General features: G+C 35.1%; 1 protein-coding gene across 1 annotated transcript in view; it reads left to right on the top strand.

Moving 5' to 3' along the window:
- The window catches only part of LOC131077358 (uncharacterized), a 200,824-nt gene that overhangs the window by 70,576 nt on the left and 104,306 nt on the right, over positions 1–25,942 (top strand). The window contains exons 2-4 of the mRNA XM_058014843.2: positions 2,903–2,968; positions 13,345–13,381; positions 13,558–13,677. Coding sequence (XP_057870826.2) covers positions 2,903–2,968; positions 13,345–13,381; positions 13,558–13,677 — 223 coding nt within the window. The remainder of the gene's footprint in view (positions 1–2,902; positions 2,969–13,344; positions 13,382–13,557; positions 13,678–25,942) is intronic.

Here is a 25,942-nt window from a genome sequence, read left to right as displayed (position 1 = left end):
GCAGAGTCAATAAGGGTTTTTACAAAGATCTGCATCTTCAAGAACAAATTCAAACTTACAAATAACCTGCCACTGTTTATGCTTCAACATTTTGTGTTCATGTTAATGAGCATATGACCTCAAATTGATAATCACCTCAAACTACCTTATCACGAATCTCCATTTCCACAATCCCAATTTGGCAGGAAACAGTATTCTCTGCACAGAAATTCAGAGATTCCTTTATTTTCTTTATGCTACCAAGGGATCTCCCTGCTATGCTTCTCCTTCCAAGTAATAAAAGAATAAAAACAATGTGCAGCGTGTCTGGAACAACATCAAGCATTAATTTTTCCAATCTTTAATAGAGAAAGGTATGGCTCTATTGGATGGTTGGTAGGAAATGGTATCTAGTATGAATTCCAAGCTCTTTGCTACTTTCTGCATTTGGGTACCATTGTTGCTAACAAGGTATTCATTTGCACCAAGGATATCTAGTGCCTCTTCTCTCTTCCTGTTAGAAGAGCTTATAACCGTCACATGATTTCCAAATGCCTGGGTAATCTTCACACCTATGTGCCCAACATTCCCCAAGTCCAATATACCACATCTCTTCCCTACCTCTGTAAATCCAAAATGCTTCATTGGATTGTAAACTGTAATCGAGCACATAACTGGGGTGTTGCTTGTTCTAGGAGCAAATTTTCAGGAATTTGAACTACAAACATCTGAACAGCAACCAATGTGCTAGAAAATCCTTCTTGTGTCAGCTCGCCATTAAGGTAAACAACATTGTAAGTCCATATATTTTGCTGCAATATTGCTCCGCTTTTCCAGTACAAGCTTTGTAGCTTTTGCATGGCCCATCAATACAATCAACACCCACATGGCCATAACACCAAATTTCTATCTGGCATTTGTCAAAAGACTTGGCATGCATCCCCTATGATTGCATACTTAGCATATATGTCTACATGGGCAGTCCCAACATATGCATCTGCTTCAAGACCATTACAATTTTGGGGAAAATATAATAATCATAGAGATATTCATTTTTCTCTGCAACAAAATGGGCTTCATTTTGGCAGTCACTAGAGAAAACACTGCTCCAACACCACCCCCAATGCCACTGTTTCTGCTGACAAATGTACTCTATGCTAATTTATAAAAAAAGGTTTCTATTTATTCTTTTTGAATTCCAATGCTCAAATGTAGCACTTCCACCTAGCTTAATTGAAGCCAGATGAGATCGTTTCCCACTTCTAGGTACAATGTTCCGTTCTGTACTGACTTTTGCTTCTTCTGTTCAAGTCCCCTAAGCTTCAAATTAACTGCAATACCACCTTCCTTTGTTTCATCAGATTTAGGATTGATCTCTATCTTTCAAAATAAAGAAAGAGCATTGATATCCTGAGAGCCTGCTTAAAGAAATAAACTTTCAGGGAAGTCTTCAATACTGATTTGTATCTACAAATACATGCCCAGAAATAGGTTCCTAAAATAGGGGGCTACTTAATATTTTGGTTCACAAACTTAGAAGTTAGAATTATGACTCCTATTTTTTCAAGAAGTTTGTTTATTTCACCCTATCCAAACGTGGCAAGGCAACCCTTTAGGACTTCTAGTATATGAAATGGGGAAAATTTTCAAACTTTTAAGGTTCAAAAATTGCAAACAACAGTGCTTAAGTATAAGTCCTTGTAATATTTCTCCTTTTTTGGCAGTCCAGTTACTTAATACAAAACATCTTTATCGTGGCCAATTTGATTTTGGTTTCTGAAATCAACAATATAGTTGTGAATGAGGCTGGACATGTTAAATCTTTGTGAATGCAAAAAGCATTCTGCTTCTGATCAATTTGATTGTGACATTTTCAATAAAGTTTATCTATAGAGAATTGGTCCAAGGCTCACAAGCAAATATCATGGCTAAATTTTTAGTGCATGATTCCAGAGTAATCAAATTAAGAGGGGTGGGATTGTAACGAGTCTTAGGAACAGAAAATACAATTTAATAATTGAAAGTGTAACAAAACATGAATTGCATAAAGAAATAAGATAAGAGCAGATGAATGGTCAAGACTCAAAACCACCATTTACTGCAGCTAGGATGTGCAATCAGGTCATGTATGATGTCATACTTGACATGCTTGCACAAGTAACGTCAAAATAATAAGCATTCTATTTCAAAAGCCATAGTTAATTTACAATAATGTGGTGTTCATATAGGATTCTATGCTTGTAGTTAAGTCAGTAGATTGAGGGTGATACGATGAAGGGAGATAATTATCAGTGAAATTCCTCTTTTCTCCCTTATCCTGCTCTGCTTCAAAAAAGTTGATTGTAACCATTTATAATAAATTATATTGCATTTTTGGATGGAAGATTCCCTCAATTTGGTTTACTGAAATTAGTGGTTTCTATATGTGAGAGTGGCTAGCTAAAGAGCTTTGCTGGTCTATGTAATATTTGTATTTCGGATTCTTTCCCTTTTTTTTTTAATTTCTGGATGCTTAGATTTTTCCCACAGTGTATTGCAGTCTGAATGCAGATTTTTCCAAGATCTAAACTACATTGTTTACCTGCAATGGTTTGATTTTAGTTTTGTGAAACAGTGTCTTCTTATAGCATCTGTAGTACAATTTTAGAATTGTAGGACAACTTCACCCTACTCACGTGCAAGGTTTATGTTAGTATGTACACATACATTTATATTATCTGGAGATTTGACTCCATAACACTTTCTAATATATATGCCATTTTTCCATTTTGTATATAAGGGTGGATAGTTTTTTAAACAGTATGTTATAGATAGAAAGTAGATACAGATGTAGATATATTCATGATTAGAATTTAGAGCATTTAGTTATTCATTCCGACTTCAGTATAACTACATCTTATATATTTGTGTCTTTGCTTTGCAGTCACCATTTCAAATAAAAGAATTAACCATGCATATACTTCAACACATTGTCAAAGGCTCTTTTGATGTAAGTCTGTACTGTTTTCTTTTGAGTTCAAAGTCTATATATGCATAATTGCATTCCATCAAATGAAAAGATTGTATTCAAAGTAAATGTGTTTTGAAAGAAACACACGTTTTTCTGAAAAATGTGGTGAGCATTGCCTTGTTTTCTTTTTATCAAAAACATATCTTACGTTGCATGAAAAAGATTCATTTATAAAACAAAAGGCTTCAAATAGTACTAGTTCCCGCTAAGCATGCTGAAAAAGCTAGCATTTACCATCATCCTTGTATCATGAAAGGATTATACACACTAGATTTGAAAATGATAAATAAAGTAGAATATGTTATTGAATGTTTTGGCACTATGAGTTTAGCTCAGTATTGGCATACTTTCAACCAAACCATTTTTACGTATGGGCTCATTAATTTTTGTGACTAGTTGTGGCCAGTAATATGTGTTCAGCACATTAGGTTGTCATTTAGTTTCCCAACAAACATACCTATTGTGACGCTTATGTTTGTATTGACAACCATGGCTTTGGTTTTAAAATTGGCAGCTTTCTATACCATAGTAGTAAAACACTTACATGATAACCACACAATGTGGATGGAGTGTGAGTGTTTTTAATTAAACAGATTCAAAATGGGAAGAACACAAAAATAAAAAAATTGAGATAACTTCACAAAAATGGGGAAAAAAAACTGATTTTGTTATTTCTTGCCAAAAACAGTTCGTAGGCATAGAAACAAATACATAACACATATTATCTATGAAAATGATAAACACTTATGGTGAAAATGTGTAATGCCTCCTGTGTTTGCATTTTGCTAGCATTATTTTGATCCTTTGTCGATACTGTATATGGTGTTAATTGATTGTGCATAATACTATTCTCTTGTATTGGCGCCCTCTTGGTGCATCCTTGGTACAGTTTTATTCTTTTGATCATGTGGATATTACATGCTTATCATTGTATTGACTTATACATGTAGATTTAGAATACATATGATGTTATGACACGATGTTTATATGATGGTATCTCATTACACTAACGATGTTGTGTTTACATTTTGATATGTTGATTTATATGATGATTTGATGTGGTATTATGTGACTAACCATGATATGATGTTATCCCCATTGGAGAATGATTATATATGTATTTCTGCTATATTGTACATGTATAGGTATATTTTTGTGTTTGTTGAATGATCAAGTACCAGGTATCAACTCCACATGGCTACGTAGGTTTGAGTGTACACTCCCTGATGGTGGTTAATAGGTGATGTCACATTGGCCAAAATTTCGTTTTACCTACCTTGTTGTACTCAATATGAGTATGATTCCCTAGTGCGTTTCTAGTAATAAACCCTAGATACCGCAATTGGTAATATGCTGGAAACCCATCCCTTATGTGAAAGACCAATAAAGAGTGTTTGGATGTCCTTGATTAAATATTATATTGTCGTTAAATTTAAATGTGGAATTGATTTTATGATTTTATAATGTGAATGAATATTTTAAATTAAAATTGTGAGTTGAAGGTATTATCGATTAAATGTTTTCAAAATTTAAAAATTGACATGTGCATTAAAAATTAAAAAGAAATTATTTTAATTGCTTTATTTTCAAAAAGTGAAAATGGGTTTCGGTAAATAGGGAAAAGGAGTTCATTTTGGCATTATGCTATTTTGCAAGAGCAAGATGGAGGAAAACCCTACAGCTGCAAATTTGTTTTGTTGATCGTGGGAGCTAGGATGGGAGGTTTTGCATGGGATTTGTTGCATCAGATTAGGAATTTGAAGGTGCTTGGACTGCTGCAACAATTTGTTCTTGTATTGTTATGTTTAGAGAATCATACATTTGAAAATTCAGCTGGCTGGAGGTAATAACATCCCATTCCCTTTGCAATTCGTGATTTTCTGGTTGTTTCTTGTTTGAAGAATGTTAAAGGGTGTAGGGCAGACCTATTGATTCAAATTGAACATTAAGTAGTTTATTTATTTATTTGCAATAATTTGATGATTTTTTTTTCTAAAAACGGCCTCATGCTGCCTAATCCGCCTTAGGGTTTGGGGAATGCTTATTTTATGTTAAAAAGGGGTGTTGGGTGCATTTAGATCGAAAGGGTATTCTTAGAATTTTGTTTTCTTGTCTTTCAAATTTGATGAATTTTTGAGCCATTTTAATAGTAGAGCTGAAAATGTCTGGTTATTTTGAGAATTTGCAAATGTTAGAAAATTATGTAATTGTTGTATTTTATGTTTCTTTATTATGCAGAGGTATGTGTATACCTTGTAGAAAGTATAAACAAATCCGTTTTATGTGCCACAAAATCGATTGAGTTGTGAAAATGTGTATGAAAAAAGAGAAAACAACATTGTGTGCAATTTATCCCATGTTCATATGGGACGTGATAAGCCTTAGACTTCGGTACTAGAGAGGGCTATGGGAGTGGCTTCCAACGTGACTCCAACCCAAAGTGGTTATGTGTGGTTATCATGTGTGGAGGTTGCTTAATCAAGTGATAACTAATAAAACACATGGTTAATTAACTAATGAAGATAATGGCTGCCCCACACATGCCTTGAGTGCTAGCAAAGGATAAGGATGTGATTGGGAAGACAATTCCGCCTTGGGAGCTGTGATTCTTGTATGATTGATGTTCTTTCGTTCCATGTGGTAGCTAAGATTGTGCTTTGTGATGACACTCCCTAGCTAGCTCTCTAGCATCTAGTCTTGGAGTAGTGAGTAGAACCCCAAGAATATGTATTTTGTTGTGATGTTACTATCTGCTTTATTGGGTGATGTGTATGCTCCTTGTTTGGTGTGAGTGTAAGCCTTTCCTCCCTTGTGTTTATGATTGTGAGTGTATGGGCCTTGTGATTATCTCCTAGCATAGTGGGGTGGACCTATGGGTTCCACATGGTTGGGTGGCGTGGAACCATTGTTGGGGACCGAAGGCCATGTACAAGATGTTGCACCAAGAACTAACTTCTAGCATTCTCTTATGGTGTCTTTCAGTTTCATTCTTGAGAACATGTAAACTAGGACAATTAAGTCCTATGCAATGTAATTGTAATCATGACCATTGGACCTCTCTTGAAGAGGGATACGCAAACTGATGTAATTGATATTGGATTGTTTTTAGTTACGTGCTTTAGTATCGGTATCGAGCACGAAGTCTCATGTGTAATTTCCTTCCTTAATGCATGCTTTTTTGGTTAAAATGAACGTAGGAATCTTTATTTTGGTTTAAAAAGAACAACTCTATGACTAGATCAGACTTTCTATTTTGCCGTTTCTTAGTCATAGGTCTAAAAATGGCTAAGTGTTTTGGTTGTTGTTGTCGGGCTTGTGCCTCACAAAATTACTAAGTATGAGAATAAGGCTTAGTTCAACCTCAACCCTCAACTCCCGAAAGGTCTTCCTATCATAGTTAAAATTGGCCTTAGTGTTTTCAAGGTTTTGAGGATTGGGGGTGAGCCTCAAGTAGTTTAGTTCTAAACGTAGTGTATCCTTGACCCCCAAACCTCGAAAGCCTTGTCTTTGCCCTAAGGTTTTCTTAGTCTATCGTGTTTTCGAGGATCAGACTTTTGCACTTAGGCGGTTCTTTTATGCGGAAATTTTTTCAGGGAAACCTTGACCATTGATCCCTGAAAAGATGAATTTCTAGGTTTGCACCCCAAAATTTTTTGGGCCTGCAACCCCGATAGTTTTGGGCATCGGGCGTCGAGCTTCCAAGGTTCGGGTTTCAAACTTGGTAGGTCGGACTCTTGACCCTTGATCCCCAATGGGTGTCTTTAGTTGTCGGACATTGGAGGTTCTGAGTTTTCAACCTTCCCTATCAGACTTAGTATGTTGAACCCTCGATCCCCGACCCTAGGAAACCCTTTGAGTGTCGGGCTTCGGGATTTTGGGGATGGAGTTCTCTTGATTGCAAAAGGAGTAGGGTATATCCCTGACCCTTGAACCCCGAAATGAAGTTTTAAGTTACCTAATTGGGTACTAATTTTATCCCATCTTTGAAAGTTCATATCTCCTAGCCTGGTGATCGAAAATTAATCTTCCATACCTTGTTGGAAAGAGCTTGAAGAGATCTAGAATTAGTCCCTTTGAACCTTGCCTACGACAATGGTTCTAAGTGACCGTTGAAAGTTTTGACCTCAAATTCCACTTTGGAGACCTTCGAAAATGTAATTTTCTGCGACATAGAGAAAACCTAGAAAATTATACTTTTGTAATCTACATATCGTTGATGAAATATCCTTAGGGGGATAATCCAAGGAGTCTTAGGGTGTTCATATATGCTATCTCATGCTCCCTTGAGGTTGAGCTTACTCCAGTAGACTGATAGTCTTCCGTTGATGCCACCTTGCATGTGCAACGGTGAGGTTGGCTAGTGAGCCTAATTGTGTTGGTACTTTATCTTGGTATTAATCTCTTGTGTGATACTTCCTTGCAGTTAAGTTTATTACTCATTTATCTTCTGTGAGATGTTATGTTAATGTAATTTAAAAAAAAAAAAATGTGAGTTTGGGTTTTTCTTTGGTCCTTCAGATGGGGCATTACAAAATGCTAGTAAATGGTATGCAGTAAAATTTTTTCAATACCATAGAACACAGATCCCAAAATTTTATAAATAGTCTCTCTTTTCACTCTCAATATTTTAGTCAATTGTACACTCTCATTACCTAGAATGCCAAATTGATCATGATTGACTATGAAGTGCATGACAAAAATATTAAATTATATGGCTGCAAAATGTAAATCAGAAGCTCATGCAACTTGTCCTAAGAGAATTTTTGTACATGCTTCATGTAGCTGGCTAAATTTTCATTTTCAAACATGGACTGATCACTATTTGTAGTCCATGCAGATTTAGGATCAACTTTGTCAAGGACATTACTCACTAATCATCAATTTTACATGATTTATAGGGTTTAATTACAATAAGACATAAATTGAATGCTCAAACTTTAAAAGGATTAGCCATTAAAACTTGTCTATGTCATAATTTCCAATCTAGCAATTACTTCCTACAAAGACAAAGTGATCCAAGCACAAGGGGATGATTCAAGCACACCCTTATATGGACTTTATTTGATTGGCTTCCTTTGTTTAACACAATGTCAGTTTTAGTCTCAAGGAATTCTCTTAATTTACTAATGACATAGCATGTGCATTCATAGGGTGCTAATAAATACTCCTAGTTTCAGTTCTATCCCTCAAATTAATGTTTTTGTATCCTTTTTGCATACATTAGTATAATTAAAATACCTCTTTATTTTCACTAGATATCCTATGTACCTTTTTTGGCTATATTTTATGTCATCCCATACATCAAAGTCTTCACACAAAAAACCTAGACAAGTTAGGACAAATATGTCATCCTACAAAAAGATTTGATTTAAAAGCACTCATACATCTCAACCCCCAAATCTTTGCCATACCAACTCTAACAGTGAATCCCTAATAGGCTAATAATGGATATCTCAATTATAATACACATATTAATCTTAACTATAATGGAATGTTTCAGAGGCATTTAGTGATTCTTCTATTTAGGGTAATGACATGACCAAATGTGTCCAATAATTAGTTTTAGGAAACTTGGGTAGTATTGTATTGAATCTGCATGACCTTAGTGTGACCATTGTTTCTTTAATTGACTACTTTAGAGTTAGGATTAAGTACGCACCCATGGGATTTGCTCACTGCCTAATTCTACTTGATTGAGTATCATAGAGTAAACAATGTAATGAATGAAAAAAGTATACTTATAACATTACTTAAAATTTTTTCTCAATACTCATGAACTCATACAAAATTGATCAGGGAAATGCCACGTATGTGGTTACAATAGGAATATATAAAATGACCAACGGTTGTTGAGAACTAGTAGCCATCAACAACTTCCAACTGTTTACATTCAAGAATTGACTAAATTGACTACAATATTATATTAATAGAATTGTTTGTTAACTACATTAGTCCCCCCAAAAGAAAGTAGTTTTCCAGATGTTTGAAAATAAAATTGGTAGGTTGAATAGAAAGAACTAAACATTCATTGAGGAGGTGGTGGAGAACATAGTTGGCAGACTCAAGCAAAAACTTTGTAGGCCCAAAATTTTTTACTCCGCAATTACTTTGAAACTTAAAAAATTGCTCACATTTTTTTAGAAGAACATTTTTTTTTTCAAAATACAATGACAAGATGTATCCATTGAGTCCATAAATGAATAAAAAATGTTTTCTATGAAATTTGATTAATTTGAATACAAATTGAGTACAAAATCACATCATCATACAAAATCTTGATGGCTGATGCAATGGATAGCAAACATCAAGCATACGTTTTTTACATAGAAGGTAAAAAGAATATTGTAGCTAATGTTTTGTCAAAAAAATCCATTTTATGTTCTATGACATGCATTACAATTAATTAGAAGGTGTATATAATAGGAAAAAGTTCAAAAATATACTTTTTACAATGACATATTGGAAGCTAGATTACAAGAGGACAAGTATGTGGTAGTTAATGACATCATTTACTAGAATAGAAGCTATATGGTGTCTGAATCAAAGATTAAGGAAACAATTTTAAGAGGCATATATGGTATGCCTTTGGTTGGCCATCTAAGGTACTTCAAGACATATAAGTAGATCCAAGAAATATTTTCATGGAAAAGACTCAAGGATGATGTTCTTAAACGCATAAGGGACTGACTTATTTATCAGTAGAACAAGATGGAAGAAACTCTTCCAACAAGGTTATTGTAGCTCCCAGAATTCCTCATTAGAAGTGGGAAAGCATTTCTATGGATTTCATTACTAGACTTCCAAAGGTGCAAGGTAAAGACTATATTTATGTGGTAGTGGATAGATAGATTCACTGAGTATGTTCACTTTTTTGCCATTTCTTCATATTATAAAGCACCTTAGGTTGCTGGTTTGTTTTTCAAAAAGTGTTTAGGCTCCATGAGTTTCCTAACAATATGGTGAGTGACAAAAACAGTAGGCTCCTAAGTATGTTTTGGTAGGAGTTTTTACATTTGACAGGAATTGAACTTACCCCCAACACTAATTACCACCTCCATTTAGATATGCAAACTGAAATTGTTAACAAATGGGTGGAAGACTATTTGAGGTATGATGTAGTTGGTCATCAAAAGGAATGGATCAGTTGCTTGGGAGAGCATTATTATAATACTATCTATTACATGTCAATTGAACTATTATTGGCTTTGTATGGTTATTAGGCTCAATCTTTTGTTGGCCTTGTTATTTTTGATAGTAGGGTTCCGGGGGCCAAAGATTTGGTTCAACAGAGTCAAAGTATCATGAAAACTCTTCAGGACAACCTTTATGATTAGAATCAACACAAATTGTATGGAGATCAACACCGTATTGAGTGCGCTTTTGAGCTTGGTGACATGGTATGTTTGAAATTATATCCATACATGTAATCTTCTTTTAAGAGGAGTGGAGCAAAAGTGTTTAAACCCCATTTCTATTAAGAGAATTAAGTAGAGAAATGGGGATGTTGCTTATGAGATGGGTTGTCTAAGAAAAATAAAATTGACAATTTGTTTTATGTTTCCTGACTCAAGATGGCACTTGGGCATCATGGAATTCCTTTAGTTGAGCTATCTCCTTTGGATGATGAAGGGCAATTGATTTTGGTTTATAAAGAAATTGTTGACACTAGGGAATGCAAGCTGAAAATAGGAACATAAAAGAATATTTGGTCCATTGGAAGAATCTTCTTGTTGAGAATGCTACTTGGGAAGGAGAGGGTTTTGGAGCATCTCAAATTGTAATAGCTTTTGGACAAACAATTTTGGGGAGGGAGGATTTCAAGTCCCCTTCTCTAGCATAAAATTAATGAAGATCCTTATCATATTTTTCTCTAGCTTTTAGCTTTATCCATTGCCCTACAATTTTCAGCATTACCTGTTATGACTTGGACGATGTTTTTCAGCACCATCATCTCTATCAAGTCTTTGGATTTTGGCAATGAAGTTTGTACCCTTCAATTGTCCCTTATAATCAACCATCTTATAAAACATTGCACCTTTAGGGAACATTGCATTATTATTAATTATAGGCTAGCTTTCAAAATCTTTTCATGCATTAGAAACAACATTCACTCTTGTTCAACCCATGAATCCTTGATTAGTTGTATTTATTTCCCTACAAAATTATTTTCTTTCACCAATATGGTGGTACACATCTTTTCATACTTAGGATGTATGTAACGTAAGGGTGTTTGACTGATTGTTGTTACCATTTCCTGCAAATATGGTGATCTCATTAGGTTGAAAGGAAGTCATTTTTGCAAATGCAATATGCAACGTGTTCATTTGCAATGAGCTAACCTCATTTTGAAAGGACTTTATAGTGGGTATCTACTAATATGAGATTTAATTTCACTCACTTACAATATCAACTTCTTTTTGCTCTCTAATATATGATAAAATTTTCTCCATTGGCAACCCCTTTTTTCTTAAGCCCTAGACAAACTCCAATCTTGTGGCCAGTCATAGCACATAGGTGAGTTTTCATTTCATTATACAAGTTCCTTTTCTCATTTTGCCACTGACAACTAGACCAAAGAAAACCCCCCACCTTGAAGAATTTTCTTAGTTATAGTAAGATATTGCCATAGAGGTTATTCTCGATCAAATTTGAATGGCCTATTTGTCCCTAGCTCATTTAAGTAGAACTAGAAATAACCATTCTATCTGACTTCCATTTAAAAGAAAAATAAGAACATTGAGAATGTATTCTTAGGTTTCATTAACTTAGGATAAAAGGGAGAAATTAACAACAACAAACATACAATACATATAAAAACAATAGGAAGGATTAACCATAGTTTGTAGACTCAAACTTGGAGAGTACTCAGCAAGTCCAAATTCTTCAATTCAGCAAAAACTTGGCAAAGCTCGACAACTTAGAAAATACAAAAAGTTGAAATTTCTTAGAAAAAACACTTTTTTTTGAAAATTCAATTACAAAATGTATCAAATGAATGTAAAAAACCGTGAGGAAGGGCTGGAAGATTTTAAAGAAGACAATAGAAAACAAACATAGGGCAGACCGAGGCATTTTAACTAGTGTTCTACCTGCATCAGCTTTTTTACTTGCATTTTTCTTGAGTCTAAAAACTTGCAAGTTAAACTTGTAAAAACTAACACAGGTAAAAAAATAGAGTACTTGGCAACTCGGCAAGTACTTGCAGATTTTGCGAACTATGTGATTAACAATTCAAAAATCATTCAAAATGTTCTTTAAAAAATGAAAAAGATTGAATTTTTTTAGAAATTACTTAGAAAAATCTAAAAGCTTGAAAAAAACTCAAAGTAACTTACTTCGATAAATTTCCTTGGTGGAAGCTAGTTGTTTATGTAGTGCTTAGAAAACACACTGTATGCCTGAGCAATCCTCCACTACTGAAAAAAAAAGCCAACAAACTTGAATGAAAAATGGGAAGTTGGAACAGTAACATATGTTTTTCTTTTTTGTGTTTATGAAAGGTGGGCTTTTGAGGCATTTAATAACTTAGGGTTTGAAATCTCAAAAATAGGTGGCTTTTGCAAAATGTATTTTTTCTTATAAATTTTTTAATGTCCAATGAACCATGGGTCCTTTTAGATTCACCCAAGGAAGGCTGTGCCTTGAGCGAACCTAAGCCGGATCTGGGTTGGGTTCCTTATGGGCCAGGCCCAGGCTCCATACCTTGTAAACCCAACTTCATAGTTTTTGACAAATGAGAAACAATATTTTATACTCATTGAATATTGTATTTGGTGGAAGTGCATTTCCAAATTATTAAATGCCATTTGAAATATTCCCAATATGCTGTTTGTGAACATATTACATATTCATTCCTATAGAAGTAATACTTTTAATCTTTGCACCTCTTTTTCAAGATCTTCCTAGACAAAGGGCTAATGTTGATGCCATTAATGTACAAAAAAACTGTATGATAAATAAGTCATATTCAATAGGATATTTCATTGCTTTCTATGAAGGAGTTGAACTTAATTTTGTATACCCTATCTGCGTGCCTTCCATTGGCACTGATTTTTATAAAGGATCATGTTTTTCAAAAGCATCCAAACCAAATTATCTAGGAATGGTTCTATCATTCCACAAATTACATAATGAGTTTTTCTGTGTGTAAGTTTGAGTCTCAAAAAATCTACAAGTGATAAAGTGATGAATAATCATATTTAATTGAGTTTCCATCTACTCATGAGAACAAACTTTACCTTATGATAACACTATACAAAAGGAAAAATGGAATATATTGGATGACTATGTTGCCTTATTTATATAGATAGTAATTTATGCAATCCATTAAAACCTCCTTTTATTTTTCTGTGCAGTATGGAAGTGTTTTAAAGCTTATGTCAGATTCTCTAGGTATGTTACTTCTGTTTCCCACTTGTGAGTAGCTGTAGGTTAAATATATGAAGTATGAACCATAGGATCAAGTACTATATTTCTTTCCTGTTACACAATTAAATATGATATATTCAGCATAGAAGATCAGAAAGTTATTTCTGAAACCATATTGAACACTTATTATTGTCTTGCAGATTCGTCGGATATAAAGTCTTGCATTTCAGCTTTGCATTTCTTGGTTACTAATGCTGCCAAGTTTGATCTCGATGAGGAAACTCTTTCTCGAGAGCTACAACAATTGGGGATCCCAAAAGGTGATTAAAACACTTATTTATACAATAAACTATATTGCTCTTGAGCATAGGCTAGAGAGTCAGAGACAAGTAATTGCTCCCATGGGCCATTACATGTTAGCTCTAGTTTTGAGTTACTGACATGCAGTTGAATTTTCTTTTGTAAACATTTTAGTTTGTGTGTAAGATACTTAACGAATGATAACCTCTACTTGTTTATGTGATAGGATTAGGAAAGTTGGATTGCAAGTGAAAATTGTTGATGAAACCATCTGTATAACTTTCACATGTTTCCTTTGACTAGCTCGTATCCTTTATTGTTTGAGAAAGTTAGGTGTAGTATTTTAAGGATTTCAAAGTAGATATTCTAAAGAATCGCAGGGCATGCTATGTACGTAAGGCTATAGCTGCTAAAGGATTGATTTTACTACAATTTCTTCCCACATTACTAGATCTTTTTAGTTGTTGATGTATACTTATCACAAAGGTGATAGTTGATGTATGTGTATCACAAAAGTATAGTCTGTCTTTCCTTCGTAATTACTCCCATGACAAGCTCAATTAGGACAGATAACAATCAGAGGGATTCATGTGGGTTTTTAATTAATATTTGATTAAATTAAATGTAGGGAACAGTAAAGCATATTCAAGTTTCTGATTCAAGGAACATATCCTGAAAGACATAGAGGAATGATAGAAAAGTCAAAGAAACAAAACTATATTAAAAGGATGGTTGGACTGTGAGAAGAATATTCTGGAGTTCAGGTAATACAACAATGGTGGCATAAATAGATTTCTCTACCAGATTAGTGATGATATTTCATGGTTAGGAGGAAAACAGTTCTTTAATGCATACTGCTAACCTAATCGATGTAAATAAATATACCATCAAAGAACATGTGAGGTCCTCATGGAGACTGCAGCAAAATTTTAAACAAACAACCTTTATGATAAATTTGCAAAATTCTTGCAATGGACCCCTAAGCCTAAAACACATGATAATAATCAATAGAACTGTTCAAAACACTATAAATACTTCCTACAGGAACACCTTAATAAAAGGGCCAATTGTTTTTGATTAATTTCATATTTTTTGATTAAATTTTGATTAATAGAAAACATGAAGATGATGCATGTTTGGTGTAATCCTTTTGCACCTCCAAGTATTAGATAACTAATTGACGAGGACATCTAAATTCAGAGAGTTGCTAAATAAAAAAAAGAAGAAGTAAATTTCATGCCAGTATTAACTAGGCAGAAGAGGTTGTTTAACTAAAGCAGGGACAATACTTGGGAGATCCTCTGTAGGTTTAGGTGAAGGAGATTAGTGCTTCATTAGCAAGCTAACTTTCTTCATAAATGAAGGTCTTGTAACGCTCTGCCAAGGAACCCCAGAGGATCTAACCTAACTAACTCAACTAAGAGGTGAAATATTTTTTTTTAAAACATCTTAATGTATAATTTAATACAAAGCTCTATTAAAGATAATATTATGAACTCAAAAGCAGATGCGGAAAGAAATAATACCCAACCATCCTCTTAGGTTCCTTAACGATGTTACTTAACAACCCATAAAAACATGAAGGAATCTTTATCTAACATAATTACTAATTTAATCATTCATTAAGAAATGAGTATTATAAGAAAGCTAACATAATCTAAAAGAATCATTTGCATTTAATTTTCACTATAATGGGAAACTAATTGCATTCATTTAACCTTTAAGATTAGGCTCATTTTAGGACCCAAAACCAAATGTTCTTGTAATTCTTTAGAATAATAAATGACTAACATATGCTTTATCCAAACTGCACAATAACATCATTGCAACTTCTATCAGAAATCCTACAAGATCATTTCACTTAAATTACATCATAATTACATCATTGTTTACATCATCCGCCTTGAAGGGGTGTCCAATATTACAATTACAATTGATATACATATAACATAACAACAATATAAATAATATATGAATCTTCATCTAACCTACTAAGCTAACTATATCCAATAGAAGCAACTCTAATGAGAAGCAATACCAATCCACGCATGAACAGGTCCAAAATACCTGATGGAAGAAGACAACTACCACCCGACCATGTCGACCCCGAAGGACCACCCCCCGTGCTAGGAGATAGACACATTGCCCACATTCCCACAAGCAAGGGATAAAGACATACAAGGTCACTACCTACATCCACAGGATATAACAAGAAGCAAAGAACACAAGGATAAACAACATAACATGGACAACTCTAGAGGACTTACAAATACAACACAAGAGTAGAACACTAGTGCTCACAGGGAAGAGTGTCATCACATAGCGTAGCTATGGGTTGTCTTGGTAGTCTCCATAGACCCCAACCTCCATCCTGGGTTATACTGGTAGTCTCTCTCGACCCCGACCCCCATATGAGATTCATGTGGAACTGACATACCTTTCATGAGGACAAGGCAGTTGATCTTGCCATTCTAGGCCTTCCCATCTCATCTTGAGCCTAAACAAGCACTCAAGCCATGAGTGGGGTATTACCATTATCTTGATTAATGTGAAATGCTACCCAAACCCCCTATGTACATTAATTAAGGTTATCACTTATTAGAATAACTCTCCCAATGGGTTGTCCTGGAAATCACTTAGGATCCTGACCCCCATGGAGTGCCACTCTCCCATATGACACTATGCCTACTTAATCCAATTCAAAGCATAAGATAGAACGTGGAACATCATCAAATGAACAACATAATATGAGTCCAATAAGTCTCATAACAGACATCTGAACACACTATTACATCCATAAAGCATTAAATAAAGTCTAATTAACACTAATAAAGAAACAATTTTAATGATATTGATTATTAGCAAATTATATACAAGATTTCAATTTTAAGGAATATAAACATAGAATTCAATTCCATTATTCAAACGTTATTTAAGTTAATTATATTAAACTAACTATATTACCAATATATATAAGCATTATTATTACTTAATAATAACCGAATATTATTTTAATTGACTCTCGTTCTAAACAAGTTAATCAAAACTACTTTACAAAATGACTTCTAGATAAAATCACATTTTATTAAATTTTCACTCAACATATATATATATATATATATATATCTATGTACGTATGTATGTATGTATGTATATATATGTATGTATATGCATATGCATATGTATATACATGTATATGTATATGTATATGTATATATATGTTTATGTATATATATATATGTACATATATATGTATGTATGTATATATATAATAAATTGTTTATATTAAATCCTCAGTCAAAGTATAATAAGGAACTTAGCTTACATCTTATACACAAATAAATTGCTTAAATCTCATTTTCACCCAAGATATAATTTGGAAATGCTATTGGAAATTAAAAAAACCTTAGCCGTAAAACATTCAACTCCTAATATTAAATCCAAGCAACCCTGAGCACTCTAATATAGTAAATATTGGATCTTTAACATAATACTTAATACTGTTTTGGACAGAAAACCTTGAAATTAATATGAATCGTCCAACATTTTAAATCATTAAGGATCGAATCAGAGGTAACCCTAAGCTCAAATGCAACATTTAAAACATCATAATATAAAATAATGATAGGGTAGGAACTCTAAGAACAATAGTGAGTTGTCAAAACATAAGCTATTTAATGAAATAATTTATTGGCCACCAAAACCCTAAGATCGAATCTTAGCATCAAAACATTATAACATGACAAAAATTTAGCCAGGGCAAAATAATTGATTGGCTGGGCAAAATGTATCAATGCCTGGAAGTTGGTTTTGTTGCCTGGTGTTGTGACCTTTTTCACACATCGCCCCATTGCAAATGGGGACCCTCTCTTTTCCTACTTTCTAGGGTTTTTGTTAGTGTCCCGTGGCCTTCCGCTTCAGTTTAGTCAAGCCTTGCTCAGTTTTGAACAATTCGAGTCCTAGAGATTGAAAGTTAGTTTTTGCAAACCAAGTGATTCTAGAGTCAGGACACCGTCAAAGTGCCTAGAAAGGCCAAAGGACGAAGATCGCAATTGATTTGGATGAATTTGAACAACTTTCTATTTTTAGAAAGTCTGCTTTTTTGCTTTTTCCTATTTTTAGGAAGTTTCGTTTTTGGCATTTTTAGCCCAATCCCCGGTATGGCTATTTTTAGAAAGTTTTCCCTATTTTTTAGGGATGTCTGCTTTTTGCTTTTTCGGAATGGGGACCTAGGGTTTGCATTGATACCACTGACCTGCTTCGACCGGGATCCAAAATTTCCAAGTTTTGACCTAAAAAGCCAGTTTCCTACATTTTAGGGGTCATGATGCTTCAGATGGTTTGCTTAAGTATGGATTTCAAATTTCAAGTTAATCTGGTTAAATTTGGTTAAATTGTGAAATTTTGAAATTTTCCAAAATTTTTCTAAGTCTGGCTAATGGATGATGTTGAGTGTTATGGCAGATGTTCAAAGTCTGCCATGTTGGAGGTCATTCAAAAGTCCGCCCTGAAGAGGATGGTATGAAGGCCTTCCAAAGTCCGCCATGCTTGGTGGAGAGGTCATAAAACTCCGCCCTATGGAATGAAGGGATGTTTCAAAAGTCCGCCCTAGGAGATGCTTGAAAAGTCTGCCTTGGTAGCCATGTCTCAAAACTCCGCCCTCCTTGGTGTCCTTCCTAAACTCCGCCCTATGGAATGAAGGGATGTTTCAAAAGTCCGCCCTAGGAGATGCTTGAAAAGTCCGCCTTGGTAGCCATGTCTCAAAACTCTGCCCTCCTTGGTGTCCTTCCTAAACTCCGCCCTATGGAATGTAGGAGTAGTTCCAAAACTTTGCCCAAGCAAGCTGCCATGTCTCAAAGTCCGCCATGCTTGATGATGTCTCAAAATTCCGCCATGCTCAAACATGAAAGAGGTAGCCTAAAGCTCCACCCAAGCATAATGATGAAGATGCTTAGAAAGTCTACCCAAGCAAGATGATGGAGGTGCTTCAAAAGTCCACCCTAGAAGGAAGGCATGTGAAGTGAACAAGACAAAGTCCGCCCTTGGAGGTAGTCTAAAAGTCCGCCCTCATGGTGAAGTGAAGAAAGTCCGCCTTGCCTAGAGCCTCCAAAAGTCGGCCTTGGAAAGGTCATCTCAAACTCCACCCAAGCAAGTGTTTCAAGTCTCAAAAGTCTGCCCTCCAAGCTGCCTAAGAGAAGAAAGAAAGTCCGCCTTCCATGAGCTAGAAAGTTCGCCCTACCTAGTAAATACTTCCAAGTGTGGTGTCAAAGAACCTAAAACCTCCGCCCTATGTAAGAGACATCAATGATGGCAACATGAAGATTGGAAGTCAGTAAATGGAGAGGTTAACATGATGCAATATGAAGGAGAATTGATGACAGAAATTTAGCTAAATATGAAGTGATACTTGGTGCCAAGTAGAAGTTCCAAAAGTCCGCCCTACACTTGGACATGCAAGATGATGATATCTCCAAAGTCCGCCTTGGTAGTGCTTGCAAGCCTCTCAAAAGTCCTCTTAAGGTGATGAAGGAAGATGCCTATCTCTCCAAACTTCGCCTAGAAGATGGTTTCAAAGCAACACTTAAACTCCGCCCTTGGTGATACTTCAAAAGTCTGCCTTGAGGGAAATGTAATAAAGTTAAGACATGAAGTGCACATAAACATAAGGAAAGTTATAAAAGTTCGACTTTGCCTTGGAACACAATGAGAAATAAACTTCATGAAGTCTGCCTAAGTCAAAGATGAAGCCAAAAATACTTGCCAAGTATTAAGGAAAGGAGAATATTCCTTGGTGATGTCGTCCAAATCTTCAGGAAATTCGAACTGAGTTCTGAAAATAGAAAGTTTCTTGAAGGATGAATTTTGGAGATTGAGTTGATTTTAACTGGAATTCAAAATAGAAAGTTGCATTCAAAGGAATTCGAACTCAAGGATGATGACTATGCAACTTAGAAACATTCTCTGTAGACTCAAAAGACTAGGGAAGGATTAGAAACAAGTTTTGAAGAGATTTTTCAAGTTTCTAATTATAAAATCAAACCCTCATACAAATATTTCATTCACTCTCTCATTTTTTTTATACATCAGGTTCGAATTTCTTGAGCAAGTTGAGAACATTTTGATAGAAGTATTAAGAGTTTTGCAAGTTGAAAGAAGATTTTAAGGGTGATTCCTGTTGTTTGTAACTAGGTCAATATGGGTTCGGATTGCCTTAAGGCAACATCCGAACCCATTTAGGACTGGGCCCTATCCTAAAGGGCAACGTGCCCGCAAGATTGAGCCCAACCCTATACTTGCATACCACCCTAAATACTCCACGCCACAATAAATATATTGGCGCCAAAAAGAAGGAGGCCGACTTGAATTAATAAAGGCTAAAGACACATATAAATAAAGACATCTTGCAAATACAATTCACTCATTCAAGCATTCAGCGAATCAGCTCTGCATGTAAAAGGTGCGAATTTACACAAGGAGGGTGCGAACTTGTCTTGGCTTGTGCGAACTTGTCCAAGAGGACATAGGCCGTTTTGGTGCAGACTTGAAGAGCTTAGAAGTGCAGATCTGTCATACAAAAGGGATCAGATCTGAAAAGGAAGCTAAGTATTGTATTTGTGATATTAAGGGAGAATATATAATCTGACCTGTGGGTCTTTAATGCTGGGTTTTTCCTCCTTGGAGGTTTTCCCAGGGTATTTGTGTTTTTCTCTTGTTTACTTCCTTTCATTTATGAGTTTACTGAATTATAGTTTACTAAAATGTTACAAATCTAATTTAAAAACTAGGACATAATTAAAGGACATAAATCTGATTACTGATCTAGGGCACAAAAATTACATGGTATCAGAGCTAAGGTGTCACTAACTTCAGATTTTAGTAAATCATTTGTTGCATATAGCTGCTGTTTGTTTTCAGATTAAAATGTCAGGTTTGAGGGTTGAAGATAGACTTGATGGAGCCCTTGATTTTGCTGCTTGGAAAGTCCGTATTCTATTGATCCTTGAAGAGAATGATCTGCTGAAATTTGTAGAAGAAGAAAGGCTATCCCCTCCAGAATATGCTAAAGAGTTGAAACAGTTCAAGAAAGACTCCCTCAAGGCTAGAAAGATCATAATTGAATCCGTCAAGAATCATCTTGTCACTGCCATATCAAAGTTTGTGTCTGCCAGGGAAATGATCAAACACTTAGAAGGGATGTATGAAGTCAACAACCTCAGCAGGGCTCTTGCTCTAAGACAACAACTTCTTCACATGAAAATGAAAGAAGACTCAATCATAGCCTACTTCATGAAGATCAATGAACTAAAGGACAAGCTAAGTACTCTTGATTGCCAAATCTCGGATAAAGATCTTGTTATGATTGCATTAAATGGTCTACTTGATGAATGGGAACCATTCATTCGTAGCATTGGTGGAAGAGACGATCGTCCCAACTTTGAGCGTCTTAATCTGATTGCATCGAAGAGGAATCTCAAATTGAGGTAAGAGGAAAACTCAAGAACTCTCACAAAGATAATCATGTTCTCTTAGCTAAATCTAGGAAAGGTGGACATTGGAAGAAAGAAAAGAGAAGCAAAGATTTTAGATCCTCCTCCTATGATCCAAGGAAGAAGTCAAGAGATTCCTCTCACATTCGTTGCTTCAGATGTGATAAGTATGGTCACCATGCCAGAGATTGTCAGAATGATCCAAAGGAAAGAGAAGTCAATTTAAATGAAGTTGCTGAACAAAGTGAGGATTAGCTTCTTATCTCTGCTCTATCCAACAATGTTCCTACAAACAGTAATACGTGGATACTTGACAATGGTGCTTCCAGACACATCTCAGGTTTTCGTGAGCATCTCTCAGATCTGATTTAAAAGGACACCAACCTTCATGTGGTAATCGGTGATGATGCTCGATACTCGGTAAAAGGTTCTGGTACTACCTCTTTAAAACTAGATTCTAGTATTTCCTTACAACTTTGTGATATTTTCTTTGTACCTGGTATTAAAAGAAATCTTATTTCCATTTCTGCCTTAGAAGATAAGGGTTTGCAAATAGCATTTTCTGAAGGGAAAGTACTCGCTTGGTCTAAGAAATCTAATTTCAAAACTGCTCGTGTTATTGGAAATAGATGTGATAGTTTATATAAGCTTGCAGTGTTGTCCTCAATTTTTGATTTCAAAAATTGGACTATCATATAGAAATTTTTGTTAAAAAATGAAAATTTTTATTCCATGGCACGCTTCCCAAGGCATAAATTTGCCCCATCCTTGGACTGGATCGATCTTTGGTCCATCCCCAAGCTAAGTTTCGAATTTCGTCGCGTTTCGAGTCCGTTTGCTATGTTTTTGCTTCAATGTAGGGGAATTTTTTGATAATTACCAGTAACTGGTAATTTGTTTTTCAAAACCCCCTCGAAGCTTTTTGGCTTGTAGGGGAATTTTTCTCCAACTGCAAGTTTTTATAAAACTTGTAATGAGGGTTTTAAAACCCCCATTACTAGTAGTTTGACTTTAAGTTAAAATAAAACTTGTAAATGGGATTTTAAAACCCCTTTACATGTTTTAAGTGAAATCACTTGTAAAGGGAATTCTATTTCCCTATTACAAGTAATTTAACTTGTAATTTCTTTTCTAAAACCCGAAATTTGCCTTAGAGGCAAAAATATGAACATTTTATAAAACTTGTTGTTTTGTTTTCAAAACCCGAAATTCTTCCATGCCATTGCAAGCTGATTTGGGTTCGAATTTTTTGGAGGAAATGTAGGGATTCATTCCAAGTGTGGATTTGCTGCAACTTTGAAGGATTCAAACCCATTTTCCACGCATTCATTAAACCTTTTTTTCGCCATTTGTCTTCTTCAAAGCGTTTTTTCTGAATCATGCATTTATGCGATTTGCCATGGTTTGGGGGTTTGAATCCATCTATTTCTAAGGCATTTTTGGCTCAACCATAAATGTGTTGGATTCTAAGCATTTATCAAACCATTTTATGCGCATTTTTGGTTTCGGATTTGCAAAAAGGCCCTAAAAACCAGTCACGTTTTTTGCCAAAAATGCTTTCTTCGCCTATAAGGTATGCTTTCAATCCTAAATCGTTTTTGCTTTGTCTTGTATTTAATGATGAATGAAATCAGTTTCGAACTACTTCCTTGGCATTTTTATAGCAAATCGGTTTTATTTTTGTCACAATGCGTGGCTAAGTTTTTCCCATTGTGTAAATTCTATTTAAAGGGCATCATCTTCCATGTTGGGTTGATTCTCCAAGTTTGGATTTCTTCTCAACCTTGCAAGGTAATTTTTATTTTTGTTTTTCTTTCTTATTTCTTTCCTTGCATTCTCTTGTTTAGTTTTAGTTTTTGTAAATGTAAAATAGACTGTTTATTGTTTCTGTGCAATCAGATTCGTTGTGGCTTCAATATCTGATATGTTAGAGTCAGATCGAAGAAATGAAAATCGATTATGTCTCTTATCGATTTGCCTCTGTAGGTACGAAGGCAAATGTATATATATATGTCACTGGTGTCTTCTGGTTTTCTTATCCACATCGAACACCCCGTTAAATAGGAAGGATGGCGTATATATATTATTGTCTACATGGGATCGTGCCCCCACAGGGGGTCACAATCCTATGTGGAACCACGTGGTTCCACATAGGGTCGTGACCCCTGTGTGGAGCCACGATCCTCTACACCGGCGTTTCATAACTTTAACCAACCTTAACGTTTGCAAAGTGAATTTGTTAGTTAACACTAACAAAATTCCAATGTTTATTAAATCATAAATAACAGAATGTGCGTTGATACAAATAGATTTAGTTTACGACCGAGACTATAATTTAACACTCCCTCTTAAGTCTTAGGAGTATAGGCCTAAAATTTTAATTGAGCTCATTGCTCATCTCATGAGAATCACATCACCTAGGTGTGAAGTATCAATGTGTGATGCTAAGGATATACTCACTTTGATATCCAAGTTTAAGTATCAACCTGTGATACTAAGGATATACTCACTTTGATGTCCCTGTTATAGTATGTGCACTGACATTAATCTGCTTACATAATGTCTACTATAACTTATCATGTTACTGATATTCAAATTGTCTGATTTTAGTTTATATGATCTTCCAAACATTTATAAGATCGTCACCTTATAATGTTAAAATACAAGTGTTCATTAACTAAAGAATCGTCATCCTTTAGGAATGAACATAGGGAAAGGTTACATACTTCATATACTCAAATATATGACCAAGAAGTTTACATAATTTTAGACATCAATTACATTTTAACCATACCAAGATACCTCCCGAAGTGATCAATTTTCACTCTTGCTAGGGGTTTGGTGAGAATGTCAACTGTCTGATCTCCTGTATTGACATATTCCAGTCTTATTACCTTCCTCTTTGTCATGTCTCTTACATAGTGATATGGGATCTCAATGTGCTTGGATCTATCGTGGAAAACTGGATTCACTAAAAGTTTAATGTAGCTCTGATTGTCACAATGAATGATAGTAGGCTTCAGACTTTCACCAAACAGTCCTACTATCAATTTCCTCAACCATACGGCTTCCTTAGCTGCCATGGATGCAGCTATATATTCAGCTTCTGTGGAGCTCTGAGCTATGGATGATTGTTTTCTGTAGATCCAAGATACCATAGCTGATCCTAAGCTAAAACAGCATCCTGAAGTGCTCTTCCTATCTATCACGCTTCTAGCCCAGTCTGAATCAGAGTATCCATGTAGGTTCAATGTAGTGTGTTCATAATGCAGTCCATAGTCCAAGGTACCTTGTAGATATCTCAATATATGCTTTACTGCAACCAAATGTATTTCTTTGGGTTCAACCATGTGTTGGCTAAGTGCATTTACTGCATAGCATATAGCAGGTCTGGTATTGACTAGGTACATTAATGATCCAATAATCTGTCTGTATAATGTTGGATCTGCAAATTTGGAATCTGCTATAGCTTCTTTTAGTTTATGTAGGTTTGTTTCCATAGGAGATGACATTGGCTTACAATTCATCATTCCAAATCTCTTAAGAATGTCAATGGTGTATTTACCTTGGTTTAGATAAATACCATCTGGTTTTTGCCATACTTCTAATCCAAGGAAATAATGGAGTAGACCTAAATCGTTCATCTCAAACTCTGAAGCTAGTTCCTGTTTGCATTTTGCAATGAGATGATCTTCGCTTGTAATTAATAAGTCATCTACATATAGTATGAGTATCAACATTTCACCTTTGATTATTTTGAAATACAGATTTGGATCAGCAATGTTCTTAGAGAAACCTATCTCTAATAAGTAACTGTCAATTCTTTCATAGCATGCTCTGGGAGCTTGTTTTAATCCATACAGTGCTTTCTCTAACTTGCATACATGTGTTTTAGCATTATTTACCTCAAATCCCTCAGGTTGCTCTAGATATACTTCTTCAATTGTTCCATTAAAAAATGCAGTTTTTACATCCATTTGATGAACTTTCCATCCTTTAGATGCAACAATAGCCAGGATTGTTCTGACAGAAGTGTATCGTGCAACAGGTGCAAATGTTTCTTCATAGTCAATTCCTTCCTTCTGTGAGAAGCCTCGAGCAACAAATCTTGCCTTTTTTTTTCTATACTGCCATTAGCAGCATGCTTAATTTTAAAGAGCCATTTAGAAGATACAACTGATTTTCCTTTAGGTCTAGGCACAATTTTCCTTACATCATTCTTTAAGATAGATTGATATTCCTCTATCATGGCATCCTTCCATACTTGCTGTTTAAGAGCCTCTCTGGCACTTGAAGGTTCAGCATTTATGAGGTCTGTCATTAGAGTAACATAGCTAGAAAACTTTGAAGGTCTTTTGCTTTCTCTAATTGTTCCTCTAGGTGCTGCAAAGGATTCTGCTTCCTATAGTGTTTTAGTGGCCCATAGTGGTCTCTTCCAGGGATTCTCTGTTGCAGTGTTTTCAAGTTCCAAGGTGTTATCCTCAGGATGCTCCCTCTGAGTTTCAGAAAGAGAATTTTCTTCCTAGTTAATGGAATTAGATGGGATTTCAGGTGTGATGGAACTCCTTGTTTTGTTAATAGCTATATTTTCCCCAAATATGACATCTCTGCTTAATTCTATTTGTCTTTGACCAGGGATGAATATTCGGTAGGCTTTAGATGTTTCACTATATCCTACAAAAATCCCTTTCTGTCCAGTAGGTTCTAATTTAGTTCTTTTCTCCTTAGGTACATGAATATAAATAGGACATCCAAATATTTTGAGATGGCTAATATCAGGTTTAATTCCAGTAAAGAC

Source organism: Cryptomeria japonica, chromosome 4 (genome assembly GCF_030272615.1).
Source record: "Cryptomeria japonica chromosome 4, Sugi_1.0, whole genome shotgun sequence".
In the NCBI taxonomy this organism is placed as follows: Eukaryota; Viridiplantae; Streptophyta; class Pinopsida; order Cupressales; family Cupressaceae; genus Cryptomeria; species Cryptomeria japonica.
This window is presented reverse-complemented; position numbering and strand designations above follow the sequence as displayed.